At 46.2% G+C, this 22,221-nt stretch overlaps 1 protein-coding gene across 1 annotated transcript in view; it reads right to left on the bottom strand.

The window, feature by feature from the left end:
• LOC306942650 (alcohol dehydrogenase 1-like) overlaps positions 1-9,495 on the bottom strand; it is a gene marked incomplete at its 5' end in the record, with an annotated part of 11,544 nt that extends 2,049 nt beyond the window's left edge. The window contains 3 exons of the mRNA XM_079528658.1: positions 66-223; positions 3,601-3,702; positions 9,478-9,495. Coding sequence (XP_079384784.1) covers positions 66-223; positions 3,601-3,702; positions 9,478-9,495 — 278 coding nt within the window. The remainder of the gene's footprint in view (positions 1-65; positions 224-3,600; positions 3,703-9,477) is intronic.
• Positions 9,496-22,221: the final 12,726 nt, after the last annotated feature.

Here is a 22,221-nt window from a genome sequence, read left to right as displayed (position 1 = left end):
CCCCCCCCCCCCCCCTACTGAACTGGGTGGTACTCGGTGACCCCCGGGTCCTCCCCTCCCCCCACTCCCCCCCCCCCTCACCTGGGTGGTACTCGGTGACTCCGGGTCCAACGCTCTCCACGATGCCCCCCCCCTCGTGTCCCAGCACCGTCGGGAAGCCGGCCTCGTGCTTCCCTTCGTACATGTGGTACAGGTCGGTGTGGCACACCCCGGTGAACATGATCTGCAATGACACCCACACAATGATACAACATGTGGTACACCCCGGTGGCCACGATCTGCAATGACACCCACACAATGATACAACATGTGGTACACCCCGGTGGCCACGATCTGCAATGACACCCACACAATGATACAACATGTGGTACACCCCGGTGGCCACGATCTGCAATGACAACCACACAATGATACAACATGTGGTACACCCCGGTGGCCACGATCTGCAATGACAACCACACAATGATACAACATGTGGTACACCCCGGTGGCCACGATCTGCAATGACAACCACACAATGATACAACATGTGGTACACCCCGGTGGCCACGATCTGCAATGACACCCACACAATGATACATGTGGTACACCCCGGTGGCCACGATCTGCAATGACACCCACACAATGATACAACATGTGGTACACCCCGGTGGCCACGATCTGCAATGACACCCACACAATGATACAACATGTGGTACACCCCGGTGGCCACGATCTGCAATGACAACCACACAATGATACAACATGTGGTACACCCCGGTGGCCACGATCTGCAATGACAACCACACAATGATACAACATGTGGTACACCCCGGTGGCCACGATCTGCAATGACAACCACACAATGATACAACATGTGGTACACCCCGGTGGCCACGATCTGCAATGACAACCACACAATGATACAACATGTGGTACACCCCGGTGGCCACGATCTGCAATGACAACCACACAATGATACAACATGTGGTACACCCCGGTGGCCACGATCTGCAATGACAACCACACAATGATACAACATGTGGTACACCCCCGGTGGCCACGATCTGCAATGACACCCACAATGACGTGTGCACTAGGCATGTGGACAATAATGGATCCGTATGGATACATGGATACAGACATGGATACATACGTATGGATACAGACGTGGATACATCGATACAGACGTGATACATACATGGATACATACGTATGTATCCATGTATCCATACGTATGTATCCATACGTATGGATACATGGATACAGACGTGGATACATGGATACAGACGTGATACATACGTATGGATACATGGATACAGACGTGCGCGATGCGAGTGCATCGGTTCATTCACTGTGTATCGGATACAATTGACGGGTGAAATCTCGATGCATCGTTCGCGGAGTGCTTGCATCGGTAAAATCCATGGTTGCACCGTTTTTTTCATGTTGTATTTCACCCTATTCTGTGTTTCTGAGGCGCATCAGAAAAGGAAGAACAAAAAGGTCTCTCGCAGCGCCTTGCAGTGCACACAGTCAGTGAACAGAAGCTACCGTACGACGGGGCAGAGTAGACACAGTCAGTGAACAGAAGCTACCGTACGACGGGGCAGAGTAGACAGTCAGTGAACAGAAGCTACCGTACGACGGGGCAGAGTAGACAGTCAGTGAACAGAAGCTACCGTACGACGGGGCAGAGTAGACAGTCAGTGAACAGAAGCTACCGTACGACGGGGCAGAGCACACAGTCAGTGAACAGAAGCTACCGTACGACGGGGCAGAGTAGACACAGTCAGTGAACAGAAGCTACCGTACGGCGGGGCAGAGCACACAGTCAGTGAACAGAAGCTACCGTACGGCGGGGCAGAGCACACAGTCAGTGAACAGAAGCTACCGTACGACGGGGCAGAGTAGACACAGTCAGTGAACAGAAGCTACCGTACGACGCTGCAGAGTAGACACAGTCAGTGAACAGAAGCTACCGTACGACGGTGCAGAGTAGACAGTCAGTGAACAGAAGCTACCGTACGACGGGGCAGAGTAGACAGTCAGTGAACAGAAGCTACCGTACGACGGGGCAGAGTAGACACAGTCAGTGAACAGAAGCTACCGTACGACGGGGCAGAGTAGACACAGTCAGTGAACAGAAGCTACCGTACGACGGGGCAGAGTAGACACAGTCAGTGAACAGAAGCTACCGTACGACGGTGCAGAGTAGACACAGTCAGTGAACAGAAGCTACCGTACGACGCTGCAGAGTAGACACAGTCAGTGAACAGAAGCTACCGTACGTCGGTGCAGAGTAGACACAGTCAGTGAACAGAAGCTACCGTACGACGGGGCAGAGTAGACAGTCAGTGAACAGAAGCTACCGTACGACGGGGCAGAGTAGACAGTCAGTGAACAGAAGCTACCGTACGACGGGGCAGAGTAGACAGTCAGTGAACAGAAGCTACCGTACGACGGTGCAGAGTAGACACAGTCAGGGAACAGAAGCTACCGTACGACGGGGCAGAGCACACAGTCAGTGAACAGAAGCTACCGTACGACGGGGCAGAGTAGACACAGTCAGTGAACAGAAGCTACTGTACGACGGTGCAGAGTAGACAGTCAGTGAACAGAAGCTACCGTACGACGGTGCAGAGTAGACAGTCAGTGAACAGAAGCTACCGTACGACGGGGCAGAGTAGACACAGTCAGTGAACAGGAGCTACCGTACGACGGTGCAGAGTAGACACAGTCAGTGAACAGAAGCTACCGTACGACGGGGCAGAGTAGACAGTCAGTGAACAGAAGCTACCGTACGACGGGGCAGAGTAGACAGTCAGTGAACAGAAGCTACCGTACGACGGGGCAGAGTAGACAGTCAGTGAACAGAAGCTACCGTACGACGGGGCAGAGTAGACAGTCAGTGAACAGAAGCTACCGTACGACGGGGCAGAGTAGACAGTCAGTGAACAGAAGCTACCGTACGACGGGGCAGAGTAGACAGTCAGTGAACAGAAGCTACCGTACGACGGGGCAGAGTAGACACAGTCAGTGAACAGAAGCTACCGTACGTCGGTGCAGAGTAGACACGTTGAGACTGTGAGACAACAAACAGACTATAAAGAGCAGCCGACTAACAGAAGTGAGTCCCACGCATTAGAGAAGAGAAGCACCACCTTTAGCTTTATAAAAGCGCTGTCCGAGGAGCTTTGTCCGTCGATCAGTTGACTTTTCACTGTAGCGCTGAGCGCTGGTAATGATCCACACTCCACCGCTGTTCTGGCTGATTCTCTAGGCAAAAGGCCACTTATGGTTGTTTTTTATTTTTCATTACTTTTTTTTAAAGGATATTATACTTTTGAACATTGTTCAAGTCTTGTTAAAAAAGCAATTACACCGTTACTTTAGGTCAAGTGCAAATCTCAGATAGGCTGAAATATGCCCTGAAGCTGCACATCGCTGGGCGTCCTGATTCAATGGTCCTAAATGCCCCCGGGTGTTCGGGGTGTTAACAGAAATCCACTCCCACCACAAACACAGGTGCGTGCGTGCGTGCGTGCGTGCGTGCGTGCGTGCGTGCGTGCGTGCGTGCGTGCGTGCGTGCGTGCGTGCGTGCGTGCGTGCGTGCGTTACCTTCATACGGATCTCGTTCTTCTGGGGCGGGGCCACCTCGATGTTCTCGATGACCAGCGGTTGGTTCGGTCCCCAGGCCACGGCCGCACGACACTTAATGACCTGAAGACACACACACACGCACGCACACACACGCACGCACACGCGCACGCACGCACGCACGCACGCACACACACGCACACACAAATCTAAATCTGCTGCCAAAACCGACATTGCAACACTGTAGCAGCTGTATACAGAAAGCTTGAATTATCCTCTGCAAAGTGTTCGTTTCATAAAACCACGTAAACAAACACGTAACCAAACGCTCTTCTCAACCCATTTAGGCCTGACGTCGAAATAAAAACAAAAGTTATCTGAAAGAATATTATATTCAAATATTTGTGCCACATTTTCACGATTTTTCAAAAATAGCAGGGTTAAATTAGTACCCTATAGAGCGTCGCAGCCCCGCCCCCTTTCATGACGACGCCAGGCCCAGTCCCGCCCCCTTTCATGACGACGCCAGGCCCAGTCCCGCCCCCTTTCATGACGACGCCAGGCCCAGCCCCGCCCCCTTTCATGACGACAGGCCCAGGAAATAGTTTCCAGTGCATTTTTCCCGTAGACATTTCAAAACGTATTTATTTAAAGACCTTATAAGCGTCGTACAAAGCCAACTCGAGTTGTGACAAATCATGACAACAAACAAAATTACAAAGAAGAAAAACAAAAGTGTTGTAACCTGCCGTTTTCTTCTTCTTTCTAATTATTTGTTCAACCCGAAAAATGGTGTTTGTTGTCATGATTTGTCACGACAAGAGTTGGCTTTGTACGAGGCTTAAAAGGTCTTTAAATACTTTTTGAAAAGTCTGAGGAAAATGAACGGGGAATAATTTCCTGGGCCCTGGTAGGGGGCGGGACTGGGCCCTGGTAGGGGGCGGGACTGGGCCCTGGTAGGGGGCGGGACTAGGCCCTGGTAGGGGGCGGGACTGGGCCCTGGTAGGGGGCGGGACTGGGCCCTGGTAGGGGGCGGGACTGGGCCCTGGTAGGGGGCGGGACTAGGCCCTGGTAGGGGGCGGGACTGGGCCCTGGTAGGGGGCGGGACTGGGCCCTGGTAGGGGGCGGGACTAGGCCCTGGTAGGGGGCGGGACTGGGCCCTGGTAGGGGGTGGGACTGGGCCCTGGTAGGGGGCGGGACTGGGCCCTGGTAGGGGGCGGGACTGGGCCCTGGTAGGGGGCGGGACTGCCACGCCCTATAGCCCTAGTACTCGTGTTGTTCCTTTTGGGTCAGTGCATGAATTAAAGTATTACGTTGTCGTGTAATACGTGGGATTAACGACCGGCGTGGTGGCAATTAGCCCTTAGCATATTAATGAATGCTTTGTAATAAAAATATTAATCTGCAAAAAAATAACTACTAAAGTTGTCAAATTAGTAATTGTGATGCGTCGCATGTTCGTTCTCGTGCGTGTGTGCGTGCGTGCGTGCGTGCGTGCGTGCGTGGGTGCATCATTTTATTACACTTAAATTTAATTTAATTACACTTGTGGCCATATGAAACTATAAAAATGTAATTGAGTCTGATCAGAAGTGGCCAGATGGTGACATGGAGTGCAGTAAAACATGATTGATTGATTGATTGATTGATTGATTCTTTATTTAAGTTTCATGCTTCTTCTGGACTTGCTGGACTCACAGGACACTTTTTATAGTTTACATAATGACAATAAACCCACATGACAGTTTGCAAACAATTATGATCAAGTGAATACCAAACTGACTAATACACTCCAGATCCGTACAAGGCAGATCACATTAATTATACAACATAAAATAAAATCCCATAAAATAGAATCCTCCATTAGGCCTGTGACAGGTGTCACAGGCCCTGTAGTTGGCCTACTAGGGCCTGTGTGCGTATTCTTGTAGACCTATGCATTTGGCTTCCCACAGGTTCTGAGTTGCCGATCAGGTGCATTGGGAGCACCTGGCCAGTGTTCCCAAGGTGCACTATAAATGGCTGGGCGTTGGCCACGCTCAGTCTCTCTCTCCTTCCATGAGAGCAGCAGCGTGTGTTTGCACTATTCAACACCCTACACTACACTCACCACACATCCACTCACTTACAATACTGATCTACTGATTAACACACCCACACCCCACTTAGTACATTAGTATTGTTTGAATCATATGTTTGTTTATATTGTAAATAAATATTGGTTTGTGCACTTTTAAACAGCCAGAATAGATCAGGATTTTGTTTTGTTTTGTTGCATTGCCTCAAACAGTGGAACTCTCAAATCATCATACAGGGTACAATAAAACATACAATGAAATTAATTTTCCACATCATTTAGGTCGCATATAATACATGACATAATCTATTCTCTGAAAAGCGACCTATACCTCGACAGCCAGAGGCAGGCAAACACCATAAAGAGGGAGTTCCTGGGTTTGTTCATTAACACCAGGAAGGATCTTATCACCACACTTTGATACGCGTGGGATTTAATTACAGACACTTTATGGCTTCAAGATTAATTTCAGTTATGTTCCATAATGTCCTGCTGCCTACGTGACTTGAATGCACCGCTCGCCTCTCACGGCCCCCCCCCGCCCAGATTAACCCCATTCAGGGCGGGAACCCCTTCTGGTGTTTTAAGCATTATTGTGTTATATACTTTAGCTATTGAAAAATAGCAGATCTACAAGCTCGTAGCGCTATTAGTTCTGCTATTTTTGAAAAATCGTGAACATATTTATTTCAGAAAACTGGAGGATTTAGAAGATCTTTTTATATATATATATATATATATATATATATATATATATATATATATATATATATATATATATACTTATAACAATCTGGGAACTAATCTGCATAACGAAGGGAAAACGGTTTTATAATAACTGTAGGCTATAATCTGTATTTATTATCTTTTTATTATTGTCATCTTTTGTTCATTGTCCTTCTGTGTTCTGTGTGCATCTGTGTAGGTTAGTGACAAACTAAACTTCTTGAATGTTGAATATGTCTCACTGTTGACATCATTTGTTTAGTTATTTTTTGTCCTTTATCTCTTTTTCCTTATATGTGACCGGGTCTGGCAAATAGGGCCTCATCTCGACCAGAGTAATTTTTCAGTTTTTTACAGATTATTAAAGTACAGAATGTAAGCTTTCATATGATGTATCATTCAATGAAATTGGAAAATATTTGAAGGAGATATGACCATTTTAAAATGATTGTGCCGTTTTACTCAAAGCTGAGAAAATCCCCTTTGAATGTTCACAACATTTCAACACCTAGAGCTGGCTAGCCTACTTTGACTTATAAATGTATACATTTAATTTGCCCAAATCAATAATCTGTTGGAATGAAAACCTTCTTCAACATTCAAACTGTGTTAATGTGAAAAAAACGAAAATCACAAAAAAAAAAAAATCAAGTTTATTTTAGATTTTCTGCCTTTTCATTATAGGCGAGATGAGGACCATTTTGCTAGACCTGGTCACATATCATGTTTACACACCTGCATGCCTGTGATGTGACCATGATGTTGATCACCAGGAATCAAGTCCTGTTGAGGTTAAAATATCTTTTCCAAAAGTGACCCCATGGCAAACACACTGCAGTACCTCAGTGACTGAGGGACTGCCATTGGATTTTTTTGAATTGTCATAATATGAAAGCAGGGAATCAGAGCTTCAAATTGACATATTGGTTGTTCAGTTTGACCCACCAGTTTTGGAGATATGGCTTATAGAGTAATGTCTTGCAGAGAAACAGCGAGTTGAGAAAACAGACATTACACCTAGCTACATGTTTAAGCATTTATTTCATATTTACATGTCTTCTGTGGTCTCTAACATTACACCACAGTAGCTACATGTTTAAGCATTTATTTCATATTTACATGTATTCTGTGGTCTCTAACATTACACCTAGCTACATGTTGAAGCATTTATTTCATATTTACATGTCTTCTGTGTTCTCTAACATTACACCTAGCTACATGTTTAAGCATTTATTTCATATTTACATGTCTTCTGTGGTCTCTAACATTACACCTAGCTACATGTTTAAGCATTTATTTCATATTTACAGTATGTCTTCTGTGGTCTCTAACATTACACCTAGCTACATGTTTAAGCATTTATTTCATATTTACAGTATGTCTTCTGTGGTCTCTAACATTACACCTAGCTACATGTTTAAGCATTTATTTCATATTTACATGTCTTATGTGGACTCTAACATTACACCTAGCTACATGTTTAAGCATTTATTTCATATTTACATGTCTTCTGTGGTCTCTAACATTACACCTAGCTACATGTTTAAGCATTTATTTCATATTTACAGTATGTCTTCTGTGGTCTCTAACATTACACCTAGCTACATGTTTAAGCATTTATTTCATATTTACAGTATGTCTTCTGTGGTCTCTAACATTACACCTAGCTACATGTTTAAGCATTTATTTCATATTTACATGTCTTCTGTGGTCTCTAACATTACACCTAGCTACATGTTTAAGCATTTATTTCATATTTACATGTCTTCTGTGGTCTCTAACATTACACCTAGCTACATGTTTAAGCATTTATTTCATATTTACATGTCTTCTGTGGTCTCTAACATTACACCTAGCTACATGTTTAAGCATTTATTTCATATTTACATGTCTTCTGTGGTCTCTAACATTACACCTAGCTACATGTTTAAGCATTTATTTCATATTTACATGTCTTCTGTGGTCTCTAACATTACACCTAGCTACATGTTTAAGCATTTATTTCATATTTACAGTATGTCTTCTGTGGTCTCTAACATTACACCTAGCTACATGTTTAAGCATTTATTTCATATTTACAGTATGTCTTCTGTGGTCTCTAACATTACACCTAGCTACATGTTTAAGCATTTATTTCATATTTACATGTCTTCTGTGGTCTCTAACATTACACCTAGCTACATGTTTAAGCATTTATTTCATATTTACATGTCTTCTGTGGTCTCTAACATTACACCTAGCTACATGTTTAAGCATTTATTTCATATTTACATGTCTTCTGTGGACTCTAACATTACACCTAGCTTCATGTTTAAGCATTTATTTCATATTTACATGTCTTCTGTGGTCTCTAACATTACACCTAGCTACATGTTTAAGCATTTATTTCATATTTACATGTCTTCTGTGGTCTCTAACATTACACCTATAGCGAGTTATTTTTGGCCGAATAGATTTGGTGAAGATAGGGGTACAAAAATAAGTATATATTTTTTCACTGACAAAAACTACATGCAAACTTAATAAAAACTAAGCTATGATGACTAAAACTGTGACTAAATATACTGACAATTTCTTCAACAAATATAGACTAAAATGTTAGGAAGGGACTAGTGGACAAGAGATCCAGTATAAGTCATTTTACACTTGGTTGCATGCTGAAAATAGCTGATCTACAAGCTCACAACGCGTCACGCTCCGACGCGTTGTGAGCTTGTAGATCGGTTATTTTCAGCAAAAAACAGTCATTTACAACGGCATCAACGCCCACCAAAATACATTTTAGTCGACTAAATCAACTGTAGATTGAGTCGACTTAAATCTTATGATATTCAGTCAACTAAAACCAGACTAACACTAAGACATTCCAGGTGACTAAAATGTGACTGAAACTAAATGAAAACTATTCAAGAGACTACGACTAAAACTAAAATCTAAATTTAACTGCCAAAAACATCAATGCTTGACCGGGGACCCAAATGGTCTGCAACTCTGAACTGACGCTTCCCTACATTTGGTTCCGTTTGTAGGCTATACACTCCGTATGACAACGAAAGGTTTCAGAAGCACTACTAGATGAAAGCATGTTTACTCACCTTCCCTGCGGTTGCCATGATGTCTGGGTGGTGCAACGAGGAGCAGACTTCACTACAGTGACCAGGAGATGAGCAGGAGATGAGCAGGAGATGACCAGGAGAGTTGAGTCGAGGACAGGGCAGGCTGACAGTGAGTATACAGGCTACAAGTAGAAGTACGTTCAAGTTATAAAGTATATTAAGTGAGTACAAGAAAGTAGAAGTAAGTTGAAGTTATGAAGTATATTAAGTATAAAGCATACGTTAGGGTTGAGTTGAGGAGAGCACTCTGACACACAGAGCAGAGGTTTATATACTGCTGCTGAAGCATGTGGACACGCCCATATGAAGGAGAGGGACTAACACCATGGAGACACGCCCACGTGGAGGAGAGGGGAGGGACTAACACCATGGAGACACGCCCACATGAAGAGGGGAGGGACTAACACCATATGGACACGCCCACATGGAGGAGAGGGGAGGGACTAACACCATGGAGACACGCCCACATGGAGGAGAGGGGAGGGACTAACACCATGGAGACACGCCCACATGAAGAGGGGAGGGCAGGGACTAACACCATGGAGACACGCCCACATGGAGGAGAGGGCAGGGACTAACACCATGGAGACACGCCCCCATGGAGGAGAGGGGAGGGACTAACACCATGGATACACGCCCACATGTAGGAGAGGGGAGGGACTAACACCATGGAGACACGCCCACATGAGGAGGGGAGGGACTAACACCATGGAGACACGCCCACATGAGGAGGGGAGGGACTAACACCATGGAGACACGCCCACATGAGGAGGGGAGGGACTAACACCATGGAGACACGCCCACATGAGGAGGGGAGGGACTAACACCATGTGGACACGCCCACACGGAGGAGAGGGGATGGACTAACACCATGGAGACACGCCCACATGGAGGAGAGGGGAGGGACTAACACCATGGAGACACACCCACATGGAGGAGAGGAGAGGGGAGGGACTAACACCATGGAGACACGCCCACATGGAGGAGAGGGGAGGGACTAACACCATGGAGACACGCCCACATGGAGGAGAGGGGAGGGACTAACACCATGGAGACACACCCACATGGAGGAGAGGGGAGGGACTAACACCATGGAGACACGCCCACATGGAGGAGAGGGGAGGGACTAACACCATGGAGACACGCCCACATGGAGGAGAGGGGAGGGACTAACACCATGGAGACACGCCCACATGGAGGAGAGGGGAGGGACTAACACCATGGTCATGGTGTTATAGCCAACCAGACCTGTCCTGAAACTGGGAGGTCGGGGGTTCGATCCCCGTCCGGGTCATACCAAAGACTGTAAGAAATGGGACCCAATGCCTCCCTGCTTGGCACTCAGCATCAGTGGGTTGGATAGGGGGGGTCAGTCCCTGCTTGGCACTCAGCATCAGTGGGTTGGATTGGGGGGTCAGTCCCTGCTTGGCACTCAGCATCAGTGGGTTGGATTGGGGGGTCAGTCCCTGCTTGGCACTCAGCATCAGTGGGTTGGATTGGGGGGGTCAGTCCCTGCTTGGCACTCAGCATCAAGGGTTGGATTGGGGGGGTCAGTCCCTGCTTGGCACTCAGCATCAAGGGTTGGATTGGGGGGTCAGTCCCTGCTTGGCACTCAGCATCAAGGGTTGGATTGGGGGGTCAGTCCCTGCTTGGCACTCAGCATCAAGGGTTGGATTGGGGGGGGGGGGGGGGGGGGGTCAGTCCCTGCTTGGCACTCAGCATCAAGGGTTGGATTGGGGGGGGGGGGGGGGGTCAGTCCCTGCTTGGCACTCAGCATCAACGGGTTGGATTGGGGGGGGGGGGGTCAGTCCCTGCTTGGCACTCAGCATCAAGGGTTGGATTGGGGGGGGGGGGGTCAGTCCCTGCTTGGCACTCAGCATCAAGGGTTGGATTGGGGGGTCAGTCCCTGCTTGGCACTCAGCATCAAGGGTTGGATTGGGGGGTCAGTCCCTGCTTGGCACTCAGCATCAAGGGTTGGATTGGGGGGTCAGTCCCTGCTTGGCACTCAGCATCAAGGGTTGGATTGGGGGGTCAGTCCCTGCTTGGCACTCAGCATCAAGGGTTGGATTGGGGGGTCAGTCCCTGCTTGGCACTCAGCATCAAGGGTTGGATTGGGGGGTCAGTCCCTGCTTGGCACTCAGCATCAAGGGTTGGATTGGGGGGGTCAGTCCCTGCTTGGCACTCAGCATCAAGGGTTGGATTGGGGGGTCAGTCCCTGCTTGGCACTCATTTGACAGCTTTATAGTTGTTCGTTATACTTTGTAAAGCATACAGTAACCACTTCAACCTTGTATACATTTATAATTATACAGTAACCACTTCAACCTTGTATACATTTATAATTATACAGTAACCACTTCAACCTTGTATACATTTCGTCCATTTGAAAATAGGTACAAGCTTGTAGAGCTGCCATTTTAAAAAAAATATTAAAAACATTTGAACCTTTTAAATGAGACATTCTGCATAATTGCTACTTTCCACTGTACATGTTGATACCAATTCATGCTTTTGTACTTTTACTCAAGTAGGCTATATACCGGTAGGCTACATTATATATTAATAGGCTACATTATATATTAATAGGCTACATTACTCTATAGGGTATACATTTTGAATTCTAGACTTTTACTTGTAGGCCTACAGAGAGTTTCTACACTGGAATATTGATACTTTTACTGTAAACAGAGAGTTTCTACACTGGAATATTGATACTTTTACTGTAAACAGAGAGTTTCTACACTGGAATATTGATACTTTTACTGTAAACAGAGAGTTTCTACACTGCAGTATTGATACTTTTACTGTAAACAGAGAGTTTCTACACTGGAATATTGATACTTTTACTGTAAACAGAGTTTCTACACTGGAATATTGATACTTTTACTGTAAACAGAGAGTTTCTACACTGGAATATTGATACTTTTACTGTAAACAGAGAGTTTCTACACTGGAATATTGATACTTTTACTGTAAACAGAGTTTCTACACTGGAATATTGATACTTTTACTGTAAACAGAGAGTTTCTACACTGCAGTATTGATACTTTTACTTAAGCACAAAATGCGAGTACTTTTTCCTACACTGACTGATCAATGTATCATAAGACAGTGGTTCCCAAAGTGGGGTCCGGGGACCCCCAGGGGGTCCTTGAGGGAGTTCCAGGGTCCTTGAGGGAGTTCCAGGGGGTCCTTGAGGGAGTTCCAGGGGGGTCCCCAGATAAATGATCCCAATGGACCCTTATGGGTCTGTAACTCTGAGAGTGTACACATGGAACCATATGGACCCGTTAGGGTCCATTTGGTTCCATCTGTAACTCTCAGAGTTACATTAACATTGATTTTACAATATAAATTGGGGGTCCCAGAGATAGAAATGCCATTAAATGGGGGTCTGTAGACTAATGCATGTCAAACTGGGCGTTCTTGAAATTAAACGGGTTGAGAATCACTGCTAGAGCTGTAAACATCTTCTCTCATGGGGGTCCCTGGCATATCTCTTCAAATAGGGGGTCCGCAGGGCTAATAGAGTATGGCACATCGAGTGGCAAAGCAACAGGCAAAGTGAGTTTAACATCGTTTAATGTTGTTTAATGCAATCAGATATGACTTTTCTATGTGGATGTATGGGATGTCAAGGCCAGAAAGTAGTTTTTTGCCACTCAGTAGGCGTTCCTGCATAACTTCCTGGTTTGATGATGATGTCACGCGCATACCCTCTATTAGTGTCAATTCGGGGGTCCTTGAGACATGAAAAGGTTTGGGGACCTCTTCCATAAGGGAGTGGTTCTCAACCTGTGGGCCGGTGCGCCCACTGGTGGCCTGTGTGGATGTTGCAAGTGGGGGACAGCACATAATTGGCAAAGCACCTGAGATTGGTCAATGAATGACCAATCCTATTCCAGGAGCCTTAAGAGGACCTGAGGTGCTGCCATTGGATTATTTTGAATTATAGTATGTTTTTTGTTTTGTTTTTAATTATATAATTATAGTATTATCTAGTATGTGAAGAGTCTGCCTGTGCTATTAACTCATTTTGGAAAAAAGCTGGAGGTTGCACGGTGGCAGGCTCTCAGTCAAATCTGGTCACTTATTATATCAGAGGATCGGTATTTGAGAGATTAATTTATAACTGGAAGTGAAATAGTTGTTAGTGGACTGAATTTCCCCCCCAGGGCTTAGATTGTGTTCAGCTCAGAGGGCTGGGTGGAGGTTTGGGTGGAGGGCTTAGTGGAGGTTTGGGTGGAGGTTTGGGTGGAGGGCTTAGTGGAGGTTTGGGTGGTGTAGTTAGACAAAGCGGGAAAGGGCGCACACCAGTATTGGTGAGGTGCTGGCCTAAGGCAGTAAATAACACACCAGTATTGGTGAGGTGCTGGCCTAAGGCAGTAAATAACACACCAGTATTGGTGAGGTGCTGGCCTAAGGCAGTAAATAACACACCAGTATTGGTGAGGTGCTGGCCTAAGGCAGTAAATAACACACCAGTATTGGTGAGGTGCTGGCCTAAGGCAGTAAATAACACACCAGTATTGGTGAGGTGCTGGCCTAAGGCAGTAAATAACACACCAGTATTGGTGAGGTGCTGGCCTAAGGCAGTAAATAACACACCAGTATTGGTGAGGTGCTGGCCTAAGGCAGTAAATAACACACCAGTATTGGTGAGGTGCTGGCCTAAGGCAGTAAATAACACACCAGTGTTGGTGAGGTGCTGGCCTAAGGCAGTAAATAACACACCAGTATTGGTGAGGTGCTGGCCTAAGGCAGTAAATAAGTAAAAATGAGAAAAGGCCGCACACACGTAGCCACGATGCTGTATATTTATTGAAAAGAAACCAACGTTTCGACCTGTCTGCCTTCTTCAGGGAAGTAGTGACCTTGATGTAACTCTAGCTCTGGTCCATAGCTCTGGTCCATAGCTCTGGTCCATAGCTCTGGTCCATAGCCTTGATGTAACTCTAGCTCTGGTCCATAGCTCTGGTCCATAGCTCTGGTCCATAGCTCTGGTCCATAGCCTTGATGTAACTCTAGCTCTGGTCCATAGCTCTGGTCCATAGCTCTGGTCCATAGCTCTGGTCCATAGCTCTGGTCCATAGCCTTGATGTAACTCTAGCTCTGGTCCATAGCTCTGGTCCATAGCTCTGGTCCATAGCTCTGGTCCATAGCCTTGATGTAACTCTAGCTCTGGTCCATAGCTCTGGTCCATAGCCTTGATGTAACTCTAGCTCTGGTCCATAGCTCTGGTCCATAGCTCTGGTCCATAGCTCTGGTCCATAGCTCTGGTCCATAGCTCTGGTCCATAGCTCTGGTCCATAGCCTTGATGTAACTCTAGCTCTGGTCCATAGCCAGAAAATGACAAATAATTGATCCATATGTGGTAAAGACAGAGACTGCAATAATTATCCCACTTACAGGGATGGTCTTGACGGAACATACACAAGACTCCTCATGCATGTCCACTATCCCACTAAGACTCCTTAGACTCCTCATGCATGTCCACTATCCCACTAAGACTCCTCATGCGTGTCCACTATCCCACTAAGACTCCTTAGACTCCTCATGCATGTCCACTATCCCACTAAGACTCCTCATGCATGTCCACTATCCCACTAAGACTCCTCATGCGTGTCCACTATCCCACTAAGACTCCTCATGCATGTCCACTATCCCACTAAGACTCCTCATGCATGTCCACTATCCCACTAAGACTCCTCATGCATGTCCACTATCCCACTAAGACTCCTCATGCATGTCCACTATCCCACTAAGACTCCTCATGCATGTCCACTATCCCACTAAGACTCCTCATGCATGTCCACTATCCCACTAAGACTCCTCATGCGTGTCCACTATCCCACTAAGACTCCTCATGCATGTCCACTATCCCACTAAGACTCCTCATGCGTGTCCACTATCCCACTAAGACTCCTCATGCATGTCCACTATCCCACTAAGACTCATTAGACTCCTCATGCGTGTCCACTATCCCACTAAGACTCCTCATGCATGTCCACTATCCCACTAAGACTCCTCATGCATGTCCACTATCCCACTAAGACTCCTCATGCGTGTCCACTATCCCACTAAGACTCCTCATGCGTGTCCACTATCCTAATCCCACTAAAGCTCAGATTTATGGAGGTTTGTCATTTCTGTACACACCTAAAGCCCTCTCATCCAAACTAACTCTTTTAAACTCCATTGACTTACAGTACATTGGCAATAGAAATAGTTTTAGAAAAATACTTTCAAATAATTGCGATTGGGCGATTATGTAATAATTGTGGCACGCACGCACACACACACACACACAGAGGGATATGCTGCCCATATCAATTAGTCTCAAAGGTCAAGTCAGCCTTCATGATATACTGTGAAATGAGTCATGAACACTTAAGATAACTTAGCAGTAAAACTATACAATGATGTGGTTAATGACGGATAATGAATATAGTCCAAGACGATAACGTGACCTTATCAGTGGTGGACGGTAAACAAAGCACATTTACTTGAAGGTGATTAAAAGCTCACATGGGACAGGTCAGCTGGACAGGGACAGGTCAGCTGTACGGGACTTTCCATGTTATCCATCAAGAAAGCCCATGTGCACGCACACAATAGAGCGTCGCAGTCCCGCCCCCTTTCATGACGACGCCCATGTGCACGTACACAATAGAGCGTCGCAGTCCCGCCCCCTTTCATGACCACGCCAGGCCCCAAGAAATGAATCCCAATGCATTTTTTCCTCATAGACATTTCAAAAAGTATTTATTTAAAGACGTTTACGCCGCGGACAAAGCCAACTCGAGTCGTGACAAATCATGACAACAAACACACACGACGGGGTCGACGACAGAGTACAGCATCTTGCAATGGGTCTGGTCCACAAGATTCGATACACCACCAAGATACCCATGTACCTGTGTAGATACTTCCTTAATGTTAACGAAGTCCACACCCACAACACCAGAGGGAGTGCAACGAACCATGTACAACCCAGATTCGGCACAAACAAGGGACTAAATTATTTTCGCTCCTATGCCACCAAAATGTGGAACGCCCTACCAACTGTCATTAAGACATGCGAATCCCTTGACTCCTTCAAAACCGCTCTCAAAGGGCACCTACGGATGGCTGCAATTCGAAACTGGCCCCCGTAAAATCTGAATCCACCCCCACCGCCCCCCCCCTTTTTCCCCTCACTGTATATGTTTCTTTTCCCTTTTTACCTCCTTTATGATGAATTCCTGTTCTGTCTATAGAAGTGTCTATTTGTACGTCTCTAAATGTTTTGATGATTTGAACATGGTGGACCCTATTGGAAACAAGTGTAATGCTTAATTGGGTCGTCCACTCACAGTTAACAGCCTTTGTATTGAGTTTGTGCTTGAAATGTACTGTAATTCTGCAAACTGTTAATAAATTCTTCAATCAATCAATCAATCAAACACAATATTTTGGACCAAACAAATAATTACAAAGAAGAAAAACAACAAAAAAAGTGTTGTAATGTAAACATTGTGTTTATTGTCATGATTTGTCACGACAAGAGTTGGCCTTGTCCGTGGCGTAAACGTCTTTAAATAAATACTTTCTGAAAAGTCTATGAGGAAAATGAACGGGGAATTATTTTCTGGTTCTCTCGAGGGGGCTGGGCTGCGACGCTCTATAACGCACCGCGAATTTCCCAGGAATTCGAATGAACCATCTTTATTATTATTATTCAGTCTGAATAATAAGTAATCTATTATTTGAAAACTTTAGTTACTAGTTACTTTGGTAGATTAAAATTTTGATTAGAAAACATACATTAACCACTTCAACCCTATATACATTTCGGCCATTTGAAAATAGCTGATCTACAAGCTTGTAGATCTGCTACTTTCAATAGATTTTGTACACATTTTGAACTTGTGAAATGGCACATTCTGCACAATGAGTACTTTTACTTGTATTACTTTTTGATGCCGATACTTTTGTACTTTTACTCAAGTACATTTCCAATTCCGTACTTTCACTTGTAGCGAAGTAGTTCTAAATTGCAGTATTGGTACTTTTACTTAGGTAAAACAATCGAGTGCTATGAAAAAAGCTATGAAAAAAGCTATGAAAAAAAGCTATGAAAAAAGCTATGAAAAAAGCTATGAAAAAAAGCTATGAAAAAAGCTATGAAAAAAGCTATGAAAAAAGCTATGAAAAAAAGCTATGAAAAAAGCTATGAAAAAAGCTATGAAAAAAAGCTATGTAAAAAAGCTATGTAAAAAGCTATGAAAAAAGCTATGAAAAAAAGCTATGAAAAAAAGCTATGTAAAAAGCTATGAAAAAAGCTATGAAAAAAAGCTATGAAAAAAGCTATGAAAAAAAGCTATGTAAAAAGCTATGAAAAAAGCTATGAAAAAAAGCTATGAAAAAAAGCTATGTAAAAAGCTATGAAAAAAGCTATGAAAAAAAGCTCCTCCCACTCGCCAGACCAACGCGCAACCTGTCGTGCCAACAGGGCTGAGCCCCGATTGGCAGGGCTGTTGCAGGCTGGTCTGGCTGGGGGCTACATTAGCACCTTGCTGGCAAGATGGCAGCCGTGTGCATATCGAACACACAGGTCACATGAGGCTGCAGAGGATAATATGTAGTGTAGATGGCTGGGGGCGGGGCTGGTGAGAGGTGACTGATAATGTGTAGTGTAGATGGCTGGGGGCGGGGCTGGTGAGGTGACTGACTGACTGTCCTCCTGGTATTGTTATGTATCTGTGGTCAATGAATGACCAATCTGAGAACCTTCTGTATTCGGCCAAATACACAAATGGACTATTATAATTTATAATCAAAGCATCCGTCTTTGAGAGATTAATTAATAACTGCAATAGTGTATCTGACCGAACAAGCCCTCAGGGCTTAGATTGTGTGTGTGTGTGTGTGTGTGTGTGTGTGTGTGTGTGTGTGTGTGTGTGTGTGTGTGTGTGTGTGTGTGTGTGTGTGTGTGTGTGTGTGTGTGTGTGTGTGTGTGTGTGTGTGTGTGTGTGTGTGTGTGTGTCACATTATGACCCATGAGTTAATGATTCTTCTCGGGTGTCGCGGCCTGATAAGTTTGAGAACCACAAATAATGTGACCGGGTCTGGCAAATAGGCCCTCATCTCGACCAGAGTAATGTGACCGGGTCTGGCAAATAGGCCCTCATCTCCACCAGAGTAATGTGACCGGGTCTGGCAAATAGGCCCTCATCTCGACCAGAGTAATGTGACCGGGTCTGGCAAATAGGCCCTCATCTCCACCAGAGTAATGTGACCGGGTCTGGCAAATAGGCCCTCATCTCCACCAGAGTAATGTGACCGGGTCTGGCAAATAGGCCCTCATCTCGACCAGAGTAATGTGACCGGGTCTGGCAAATAGGCCCTCATCTCCACCAGAGTAATGTGACCGGGTCTGGCAAATAGGCCCTCATCTCGACCAGAGTAATGTGACCGGGTCTGGCAAATAGGCCCTCATCTCCACCAGAGTAATGTGACCGGGTCTGGCAAATAGGCCCTCATCTCCACCAGAGTAATGTGACCGGGTCTGGCAAATAGGCCCTCATCTCGACCAGAGTAATGTGACCGGGTCTGGCAAATAGGCCCTCATCTCCACCAGAGTAATGTGACCGGGTCTGGCAAATAGGCCCTCATCTCGACCAGAGTAATGTGACCGGGTCTGGCAAATAGGCCCTCATCTCCACCAGAGTAATGTGACCGGGTCTGGCAAATAGGCCCTCATCTCGACCAGAGTAATGTGACCGGGTCTGGCAAATAGGCCCTCATCTCGACCAGAGTAATGTGACCGGGTCTGGCAAATAGGCCCTCATCTCGACCAGAGTAATGTGACCGGGTCTGGCAAATAGGCCCTCATCTCCACCAGAGTAATGTGACCGGGTCTGGCAAATAGGCCCTCATCTCGACCAGAGTAATGTGACCGGGTCTGGCAAATAGGCCCTCATCTCCACCAGAGTAATGTGACCGGGTCTGGCAAATAGGCCCTCATCTCGACCAGAGTAATTTTTCAGTTTTTTACAGATTATTAAAGTACAGAATGTAAGTTTTCATATGATGTATCATTCAATGAAATTGGAAAAGAATTGAAGGATATATGACCATTTTAAAATGATTGTGCCGTTTTACCCAAAGCTGAGAAAATCCCCTTTGAATGTTCACAACATTTCAACACCTAGAGCTGGCTAGCCTACTTTGACTTATAAATGTATACATTTAATTTGCCCAAATCAATAATCTGTTGGAATGAACAGTAGTGGTCCATGGTGGCATTAGTAATGTTTCTCAGCACGGTGGCACAGTCGGTAGAGCTGTCGCCTCACAGCTAGAAGGTCCTGGGTTCGATTCCCACAGTCGGTAGAGCTGTCGCCTCACAGCTAGAAGGTCCTGGGTTCGATTCCCACAGTCGGTAGAGCTGTCGCCTCACAGCTAGAAGGTCCTGGGTTTGATTCCCACAGTCGGTAGAGCTGTCGCCTCACAGCTAGAAGGTTCTGGGTTTGATTCCCACAGTCTGTAGAGCTGTCGCCTCACAGCTAGAAGGTCCTGGGTTCGATTCCCACAGTCTGTAGAGCTGTCGCCTCACAGCTAGAAGGTTCTGGGTTCGATTCCCACAGTCAGTAGAGCTGTCGCCTCACAGCTAGAAGGTCCTGGGTTCGATTCCCACAGTCGGTAGAGCTGTCGCCTCACAGCTAGAAGGTTCTGGGTTCGATTCCCACAGTCGGTAGTGCTGTCGCCGCACAGCTAGAAGGTCCTGGGTTCGATTCCCACAGTCGGTAGAGCTGTCGCCTCACAGCTAGAAGGTCCTGGGTTTGATTCCCACAGTCGGTAGTGCTGTCGCCTCACAGCTAGAAGGTTCTGGGTTCGATTCCCACAGTCGGTAGAGCTGTCGCCTCACAGCTAGAAGGTTCTGGGTTCGATTCCCTCTGGGGACGCTGTGGGCGCTGGGGGCGTGTTCCCTCCTTCGTGTCATCAGTGCCCATACCCGAGGTGGGGTTGGTGAAAGGGCCTTTCTGTGTGGAGTTTGCATGTTCTCCCTTGTGTCGTAGGGTAGGTACCCTCACATGTTCTCCCCATGTCCCCTAGGGTAGGACAGGTACCCTCACATGTTCTCCCCGTGTCCCCTAGGGTAGGTACCCTCACATGTTCTCCCCGTGTCCCCTAGGGTAGGTACCCTCACATGTTCTCCCCGTGTCCCCTAGGGTAGGTACCCTCACATGTTCTCCCCGTGTCCCCTATAGGTACCCTCACATGTTCTCCCGGTGTCCCCTAGGGTAGGTACCCTCACATGTTCTCCCCGTGTCCCCTAGGGTAGGTACCCTCACATGTTCTCCCGTGTCCCCTAGGGTAGGTACCCTCACAAAAAACATGCAGTAATCCTGGTCTCTAAACTACCTCCCCCTGGCCAGCCGGGGCGCCTGATGGAGGGGAAAGGAACTGGTCGGAATAACGTGTTCCTTCCACGCGCTACGTCCGACCAGGGAAACTCTCCCCTGTCAGGTGAAAAGAAGCAGCTTGGACTCCTCGTGCACAGAAGGAAGCATGATGTCATGCAGTCTGTTGCTCTCCCCAGGTTGGCAGAGGAAGTGTAGCGGCCAGGATTACATTAGATAATTGACACTGGGTGAAAAAATGGGTTGCAAAATCGTGGGATAAAAATTATTTGATATAAAAAATAAAAGTAATGTGGATGTACCGATCTATCGGCCACATATCGTTATCGGACTGTATTTGCCGGTATCGGCAAATAGCCTATATCTGCTAATAAAGTTGACATTCACAGATGGCTGCAGGACATGGGTCTTCAGCAGTGGGTCTCGGACCTCTAGGGCAGGCCAGCGGTTCCCAAAGGATTCACGGCTTGGCCTTATACTCCTACAGCCCACCTTACCCCTATAAAGATAAAGATGAAGGAAACTTTATTGTCCATTAACTCTTACATGAAATGGAAATTTGCCTTAATTTGGCAGTCGGTATAGGCTACAACAATATAAAACCACGTTACACAGCTCCAAATCCCGCTTTAATTACTTCTAGTCTAGTATTAAAATGTTATAATAGTCTTCTGTTCTGGACTATAGACAGGGCTATTTGTGTGTACAGTATATTAGTAGCCTATGCATGCGTGGGTATATATACAGTCCTACAAGTGTGTGTAAGACTCACCTGGTAAGACTCACCTGGTAAGACTCACCTGGTAAGACTCACCTGGTGGTTTCCTGGTTCTCTTTTATGTAGAACATCAGCAGGGTCACCACTGTCACTGCGAACACAATCTGAGAACCCATCCTCAAACAATAAAGGAAAAACAGCGCCCTCTTTGCCAGTCAACAGTCTGTCTCGAGAGACTACTGCTAACGTGACAGCTAGAACTGATCATGAGCAAACCTAGAAGTGTGTTACATGAGCATCCCCTGGTGGACAAACTTGTGAACAGCATGTCATGCAGTATAATGGCATAATGCACTTTGAACAGACAAAGCAACAACAGACATCCTGAACATATAAACTTGTATCCGTTTGTTTCACTGGCACCCTAGGGGGACGCCCGAGAGGCATCCTAACCAGATGCCCCGGGATCTCCTCCCAGTGGGACGTGATCCTTGGTCTGCCCCGGGGTCTCCTCCCAGTGGGACGTGATCCTTGGTCTGCCCCGGGGTCTCCTCCCAGTGGGACGTGATCCTTGGTCTGCCCCGGGGTCTCCTCCC

The sequence above is a fragment of the Electrona antarctica genome (genome assembly GCF_951216825.1).
Source record: "Electrona antarctica genome assembly, chromosome: 18".
NCBI classification, from domain to species: Eukaryota; Metazoa; Chordata; class Actinopteri; order Myctophiformes; family Myctophidae; genus Electrona; species Electrona antarctica.
This window is presented reverse-complemented; position numbering and strand designations above follow the sequence as displayed.